The sequence below is a fragment of the Nyctereutes procyonoides genome, unplaced genomic scaffold, assembly GCF_905146905.1.
Source record: "Nyctereutes procyonoides isolate TBG_1078 unplaced genomic scaffold, NYPRO_anot_genome, whole genome shotgun sequence".
Taxonomy (NCBI): Eukaryota; Metazoa; Chordata; class Mammalia; order Carnivora; family Canidae; genus Nyctereutes; species Nyctereutes procyonoides.
Window position 1 is genome coordinate 65,861,094 of NW_026575135.1, and position 8,751 is coordinate 65,869,844.

The 8,751-nt window shown below is 39.4% G+C and overlaps 1 protein-coding gene across 1 annotated transcript; it reads right to left on the reverse strand.

The window, feature by feature from the left end:
- Positions 1-414: 414 nt before the first annotated feature.
- LOC129494639 (heat shock protein HSP 90-beta-like) lies at positions 415-4,014 on the reverse strand. The gene is given in 5 exon segments (XM_055301535.1): positions 415-891; positions 894-1,103; positions 1,106-1,833; positions 1,835-2,640; positions 3,976-4,014. Coding segments are annotated over 5 exon segments (2,208 nt in total). The 3' UTR covers positions 415-466.
- Between the last annotated feature and the right edge of the window lie 4,737 nt (positions 4,015-8,751).

The following is an 8,751-nucleotide window of genomic DNA, read 5'->3' on the forward strand; positions in this document are numbered from 1 at the left end:
CTATGACTGTGTTTAACTCTGGCCTTTCCCCCTTGTCTTCCTAACTTGTGTGAAAGGTCTACACTTGAAGGCCTGTTTCCTCTGTCCTACTTGACTCTTGAACCCTTTTACAATTGCTTTTATTCATTTATTGAAACTCTTCTCTTCATGGTGATCACTGGTTTTCAAATACCCTCATGCAAGCTAATTTCATTTTTTAAGATTTTTTTTGTATAAAACTGTATCTTCTTTATTTTGCATACTTTAATCTCAGAACAAAATAAACACCACAATACACATCCAAACCCCTTGTCAAATGTCATGAGGGCTAGGGCTTAAGGCCCTTCTTTCCTGCCTCGAACAAAGACAGGAGGGGAAAAGAATCCACTAGACGTCAGCAGAGGGAACCAGGTGAACTGGAGCCACTCAGGGCTGCTGGGGAGCCATGGGGACACTATACAGAGGGCACAAGGTCTGCAAGGAGAAATTAATTGACTTCTTCCATGCGAGAGGCATTCTCATCACCCTCAAGTGGAAGGATCTCATCAGGAACAGCAGCACTGGGTTCCTCTGCTGTCACTTGATCTTCATCAATGCCCAGGCCTAGCTTGATCATGCTGTAAATGTGGTTGGAGTGAGTTTGGGGATCCTCCAGTGAGAAGCCAGAGGAGAGCAGAGCTGTTTCAAACAGCAACACCACCAGGTCCTTGACAGCCTTGTCGTTCTTGTCTGCCTCTGCCTTCTGCCGCAGCGTCTCCACAATGGGGTGGCCAGGGTTGATCTCCAGGTGATTTTTGGCCATCATATAGCCCACTGTAGAGTTGTCCTGGAGTGCCTGGGCTTTCATGATCCACTCCATGTTGGCAGTCCAGCCGTAGGTGCTAGTCACAATGCAGCGGGGTGAAGAAACAGCCTGTTGGAGATGGTCACCTTTTCAACCTTCTTGTCCAATATTTCCTTCATGAGTTTGCAGAGATTCTCGAACTTGGCCTTGCTCTCCTCCATTTTCTTCTCCTCTTCATCCTCAAGCAACTCTAGGCCCTCCTTGGTAACTGAGACCAGACTCTTCCCATCAAACTCCTTGAGCTGCTGCACGCAGTACTCGTCGATAGGCTCTGTCATACTACCTCGAAGCCCCATTTCCGCACTTGCTCCACAAAAGCAGAGTTGGCAATCTGCTCTTTGCTCTCACCAGTGATGTAATAGATGGGCTTCTGAGTCTCCTTCATATGGGACACATACTCTGAAAGAGAAGTCATCTCATCTCCAGACTGGGAAGTGTGGTAACACAGCAGCTCAGAAAGGCGGCGCTGGTTAGTGGAATCTTCATGGATTCCAAGCTTTAGATTTTTAGAGAACGCCTCATAGAATTTCTTATAGTCCTCCTTGTCTTCTGCCAATTCAGAGAAGAGCTCAAGGCACTTCTTCACAATATTTTTGTGAATGACCTTCAAGATTTTGCTCTGCTGGAGCATTTCTCGGGAGATGTTCAGGGGCAGGTCCTCAGAGTCAACCACACCACGGATGAAGTTGAGATACTCTGGTATCAATTCATCACAGCTGTCCATGATGAACACATGGCGGACATAGAGTTTGATGTTGTTCTTTTTCTTCTTATTCTCAAAGAGGTCAAAAGGAGCCCGATGAGAGATGAACAGCAATACCCTGAATTCCAGCTGACCTTCTACAGAGAAGTGCTTGACTGCCAGGTGATCTTCCCAGTCATTAGTAAGGCTCTCGTAAAACTCTCCATATTCCTCCTGGGTGATGTCATCAGGGTTTCTGGGCTTGGTCTTGTTCAGTTCTTCTTGATCAATGTATTTTTCCTTAATCTTCTTTGTCTTTTTTTTTCTTGTCCTTCCCACTATCATCCTCCTCATCTGAACCCACATCTTCAATCTTGGGTTTCTCCTCATCATCTTTATTTTCTTCCTCTTTCTCCTCCTCTGCCTCATTATCACTAATTTCTTTCTCTCGTTCCTTCTCCAAATAAAGAGTGACAGGATAACCTATGAACTTGGAGTGCTTCTTCACCACTTCTTTGACATGTCTCTCCTCTAAATATTCTGTTTGGTCTTCCTTAAGATGGAGGATCATTTTGGTACCCTGGCCAATGGGCTCACCATGGTCTGCACGTACAGTGAAAGAGCCCCCAGCAGAAGACTCCCATGCATACTGTTCATCATCATTGTGCTTTGTGATAACAACCACTTTCTCTGCTATCAGATAAGCAGAATAAAAGCCAACACCAAACTGTCCAATCATGGAGATGTCTGCACCAGCCTGAAGAGCCTCCATGAATGCTTTAGTGCCAGACTTGGCAATGGTTCCCAAGTTATTTATGAGATCAGCTTTGGTCATACCAATGCCTGTGTCCACCAGAGTCAGGGTGCATTCCTAGGGGTTAGGGATGATGTCAATTTTCAGCTCCTTACCACTGTCCAACTTGGAAAAGTCTGTCAGGCTTTCATAGTGAATCTTGTCCAAGGCATCAGAAGCATTACTGATCAACTCTCGAAGAAAAATTTCCTTGTTAGACGAGAAGCTATTGATGATGAGGGACATGAGCTGGGCAATTTCTGCCTGGAAGGCAAAAGTCTCCACCTCCTCCTCTCCATAGTGCACTTCCTCAGGTGTCTTAAAGGAGAAGAGCTGCAAGCACTACAGACCACGGTTGGCAGGGGCTGCGTCTGGCTACAACGCTGCACCAAGGTTGCGCGGGGGTGACTCAAGAGAGTTTAAGATGTTATTTTTAAGTAATCTCTACACCCAGTGCAGGGCTTGAATCCACACCCTGAAATCAAGTCATAGACTCCATGACTAAGCTATTCAGGCACCCCTAATTTCATTCTTTATCCACTCTGAATATCATCTTTTATCCTTTTCTTTCTGTCCATCCATCTGCTCATCCATACAACCATCCATCCACCCACCCATCTACCTATTCATCCATCCTTCCATCTTTCCATCTTCCATTCATCCCTTCAGTGTAGTCTTCTGCTCTTCCAACTCTCTCAGATTACTTTTCAGTTTCCTTCACTAGCTGTGCTAGAAAAAAAACAAAAAAACAAAAAACAACCAACCAAACAAAAACATATTTATCAGACTGTAGTCCTTCATGAGGCAACTGCCCTGTATCAGGGTCCCCAAGGCCACCGTCAGACTTAACAGTGTGCTGGAAAGACAGAACTCAGCAAAGCTGTTAGATGCACCTTAACAGTTTATTACAGAGAAAGATTACAGTGTTAAATCAGCAAAGGGCAAAGGCAAAAGGAGAGACAATCCAGGGGAAACCAGGCACCATCTTCCAAGTGTTCCCTCCCAGTGGAGTTTCAGGGCAACTTGTTTCACTCCCTCAACAGTAATGTGTGATAACACAGGCAAAGTGTTACGAACTGGGGAATTTCACTGAAGTCTTGTTGCCTCAGGTTTTTACTGAGGGTCAGTGACATAAGTGTGCAGCAGCCACCATATTTCTGACCTCAGCTACCCGGTCTCCAGCCCCCAACCCCCAGAGTTAAAAAAAACAAAAATGGTGTTCATCATAAATCATCGGGTCAAACTGATACTGCATGGCCCAAGGCCTTAGGCATGCAAAAACACTTTTATCTGGCAGAATGTTCCAAAGTCATCTCCAGTGGCTGGTAATGGACCAGGCATAAATACAAACCTTACTGTGGAAGGTGCTGAGTTTGGACAAGTGGACCTGCTGAATTAACCCTTTCCTGCACACATTCCACTTATAGACACTTCTGCCTCATGCTCTGACCTTGAAAATTTTTGTTTGGACCAAAAGTGGCCACAACTAGCCTGAGGATAGGTAATTTATGAGGCAACTTGGAGTATATAGAGAGGGATAGAAAACCATGGGGTTGGCATTAGGGAGATCCGTTTGAGCTTTATACATTTTGTGTGTCCATGGATTAGATTAGATCTATGATAAATTAGATTAGATCTATGATAAATATACACATTCAGTAAGTATTATTCTCTCACCTCTCCTGCAGTTTTGAAATTCTCAGACACGATTCTCATCCTTCCATAGTTACCACAGTGGTCCTTGCTATCTCTTGCCTGGATTATTGCAACTGCTTTATAATTGATCTTTCTGACTCCAAACTGAACAGCTGTGTGCACAGCACTCTCCTCCCTACCTGGCCAGCCACTGCAGTTCTAATTCATCCTTTATATGGCTGAACAAATTCCTTTGTTAAAAGGCATCTTTGATCATTCTACTCTCCTTGTCAAAAACCTTTTATGGTTCCCTGTTGCTCACAGATGAAAATTCACTGTGCTTAGCCCGGCAATCAATCCCTTCCGCAATCTGTTTCTCACCTATATTTCAAGATTTGTCTTCTTTTATTTTGCCTATGATGTATATTTTATTTTGAAATAATTTGAAGTTTTTACCTAGAAAAAAACTATCAATCTTTGCCTTTATGGGTTGTGTGTGTCTGTGTGTGTGTGTGTGTTGCTTTAGTTTTCATGGTTTATTTATTTGCTTTTTTGGTTTTATGTAGATAGGTGCTTTCAAATCAAGACAAGAAAAATGCTTCCCATTTAAAAGTATGTTTTTTATTCTACTTTTAAATTTATATTATGGTTTTGAAAATATTTGGTACCTGGAATTTCTTTGGGACCATGGTTTTTGATAGCTGTGTAACTTTGTTTTCCCACAATTTTTCCAGAACTCTTATTGAAACTCCATTATCCATTACCTTTCAGTGGAACAGCATCATGAAATTAATTTCATGAATATATAGGTCTGCTCATTGACTTTCCATTGTTTTCCATTAATGTATTTATACATTTTACAATAAAAATCACTCTTAAAATTTCTCAGACTTTATGTATATTACCATATTGCCTTTAAAATACCTTGTAATTGTCCTTTTAAAATAATTTTGCTCTAGTATCACACATTTTCCCCCTTATATCTTTAAAATAAGCTTAACCTATTTAATTAAAATTTATTGAAATTTTAACTGAGATTACATCAATATTATGCATTACTTTATAGAAAATGGGTACTTTAACATATTTCATCTTTCCATATAGAAATACAGTATGTCACTTTAGATAATTAAGTCATACTTTATGTCCTTAGGTAAAGTTTTATAATTTTACTCCTCTGTTTTTTCATATACTTGTTAGCTTTAATCCTAGTTTTTTTAAATCAATTTTATTTCTTTAAGAAAGGTATCCATATAAATTATATCTTACTCATATACAGGAAGGCTATTGTTTCTTAACACATCAATCTTGTATCAGAAATATGTCATCTAAGATTGCATTCATATTTGAACAGCATTTAAGGAAAGACGGCTTATTTGAATAATTTATTGGAAACTTTCCAAACCAGACTCAACAAGAGTAGAGTGCATCTCTGAGGGTTGAGGCAGTTGAAACAATTGGCAGTCTTTTCAGAGAGGATATTTTGGAGTTAGTGGTCCCCAATTTATTTATTTATTTTCAGTTTTTGCTACTCTTCTCAAAAGTAAAGCTAAAAAGAGAGAGTTTGAAGAAGGTGCTTAATTTGACATGATCCCAACCATTAAGATTTGTACAAGAGGAGATTTCCTGAAATAAAATAAGGGTGTTGTCAGCAAAATTGACATTGAATATTACTCCTGGTGGGATAAATGGTGTCCGTCATAAAATTGGTTGTTTCTTTTGATTTAAGAGAATGCCGCAGTATTTGTGTTCACGTCACCTTGAACCCATGAGCAAGTGTTGCTTTAGAAGATAGAACAAAATGGAAATTTCCGAATCCTAAAGAATGTCTTTTGGTTTTCATTTTAATGGATATTATTAACTTTCCTTTTAGAGAGGATATAAGGAACTAGTTTTTATTTAAGTATCATTGTACAAATATCTTTTATTATTCCATCCTTTTCAACTCAACTTAGTTACATTTTTTCCAATGAGTAAAACTTAGTGCTTTTTATATTAAAAATGAAGTTTTATATTTCCTTTATATACTCTTTCTTTATCTTAATATTGGTTTTGCACATGTTTTTTTCTGCTCACTGGGCTGTAAGTTCCTTGGTACATCTCATGAACACCCAGTGCAAGCTTTTCTGTATAGACTCTTAAAAATACTATTTGAATTTTTTTAGATGTCATCTGTTTCCTAGTTTGGTGTTTTATTGGCTATAAATAATGTCCAGTGCTCATGTGAATTTCTAAGATCATGTGATAAGTTGACTAAGGCAAACTCATTCTTGGTTTTCCAAACATTTTTTTTTTAGTAATGTTTCATACTGTATAATAAAGTTGCCTTACATGGAATCTAGAACAAGTAAAAAATGTCTGGCCAGTTGTTCTTTACCTTGTACCTTATCACCACTCTATTTGATCAAGGTCTACTACTTTTCAGTAACAAAAATAGTCTATACTTTTGTTGGTAGGTATGTATATAGATGTATAGATATTTTTCTAGGTCAAATCAAAAAGAACAGAAGAGAACAAAATAAACTTTTCTGTATCTTTGGGAGAGTATTTCACTATTAACATTTCTAAACAAGATTAAATTCTTCACAGGAATATTTCTAAAAAGCTATAATTGAGGGGTGCCTGGGTGGCATAGGAGTTAAGAGTCCAACTCTTCATTTCAGCTCAGGCTGTGATCCCAGGATCTTGGGATCAAGCCCTGCATCAGGCTCTGCATTCAGCACAGAGTCAGCTTGATATTCTCTGTCTCTCTCCCTTTCCACCTCTTGCTGTGCTTTCTCTCTCAAAAAAATTTTTTAAAAAATAAAGGTTATCATTGAAATTTTTACCTTGATCCCATTATATGAAACAACCCTATTGAAGACAGGACACTTTTCACTGGGAAAGGGAAACTATATTTCAGAACTATGAATCTCTTTTGGCCTTGAATTGTTACACTCTGAAACATTTAAGTTAGATAAATCATCCCAATGATACATTCACCTTTCTACTCTGATAACCTGAATTGCACAATATTTAGAAATGGTTCACTAGGAGGCTAATGTGTTATACCCAGAATTATGTAACTTTAGCATCTTTAAATGATAATATGCATTTTCTAATTTCTCCAGTGTGCTACACAAATGGTGCTTAAAAAAATTTTCCCCAAATGTTTATATGCCATTTTCATTTAAACTGTATTCATGAGTAAATCTTTGGCATGTAGGTTGTTTTTACTTAGTTATCTGTATCTCCTTGAATGAAGTGTTCCCAGTTACCCACTCACCTGACAAAGACAATGCTCAGAGCTCTTATCTTTCAGGGGAATCAGATGAGTCAGAACTGGAAAATAAATGTTTAAGAGCAAAGAGAATTGAGCTGGGTAAATATTACCTACTTTCCATCAACAGCTGTTTCAGGTAGACATTTTTATATGCAAATTCCTTATGTTAGAGGCACCCAGGCCTGAAGAGTCTGGATTATTGTTAATTGTGTACTTCTAAAGTGGCTTCACCCTTTACCCTGATTTTTCATAGGATAATCTATTTCCTTTTTTGAAAGTGATCTGATCAGAGGATTAGAAGACAGAGGAACTAATTGAAACAATGTAACATTTCATTATGTTCTGTAAAGGGTATAATGCCTATGGAGGGCCTGTTCAAAGAGAAAAGATGTGTACTTCTCTCTCACCCTTGCCCTCGCCCTCTCCCTCTTTTAGAGACAAAGAGTGGAGAGGGTGAGGAAGAGCAGAGGGAAAGGGAGAGAATCTTAAGTAGGCTTCATGCCCAGCTCAGACCCCCTTGGGGCTTGATGTCATGACCCTGAGATCATGACATGAACCAAAATCAAAAGTCAGATGCTTAACTGAATGAGCCATCCAATCACCCCAATGGTGTACTTCCCATACATTGGCCACTGAGTTACACTATTCTAGTTTTTATTTCTTTTAGTCAGTATCTATTACAAATAAAGCTGCTTCACCATTGTTGGCCAATCTGCTTACTTCTTATTCTGTTTTACTGTGTGCCATCTTTCCATCTGATCCCATCCCATCCCATTCCTGGCATGCTGACATCTTGGTCTTCCCCAGATGCTGCTTCTATACTTGATAGCAGTTAACTTTAAGAGAAACAGATTTCCTTTTTTGGAAGTGATAGATTTCCCAATCATTGGATCTTTGAGTTTAGGGTACAACCTCTTTGCCCAGAAGAGGGAGAGAGAGGCTATAATGTAGGTGAAGAAAAATTCTTGGTCTGGGCAAATTTGGATAAGGAAGACTTTTCAAAGAATTCATCTCCATCTGGTCTGGGAGGAGTTCTTGCTTCTGTCTTGTGGTACTAGATCAGAAAATGCAAGCTACCAATCAAACCCTGGACAATTAGAGGCAGGCAAGTGGTGAGTAGTAGAGTGGAGAGAACACTGGAAATTGATGAATTTTCACTTGAAGCCTAGGTAGTTAGAGATTTCTAGACATGCTAACCCACTTTAAGAAAGATGGTGAAGGATGGAACTGGAGGGTATTATGCTGAGTGAAATAAGTCAATCGGAGGACAAACATTATATGGTCTCATTCATTTGGGAAATATAAAAAATAGTGAAAGGGAATAAAGGGGAAAGGAAAGAAAATGAGTGAAAATATCAGTGAGGATGACAGAACATGAGAGACTCCTAACTCTGGGAAATGAAACCAGGGATGGTGGAAAGGGAGGTGGGTAGGGGGTTGGGGTGACTGGGTGATGGGCACTGAGGGGGGCACTTGACAGGATGAGCACTGGGTAATATATATGTTGGTAAATTGAACTCCAATTAAAAAAAAGATGGTGAAAATGAATGCCCTTT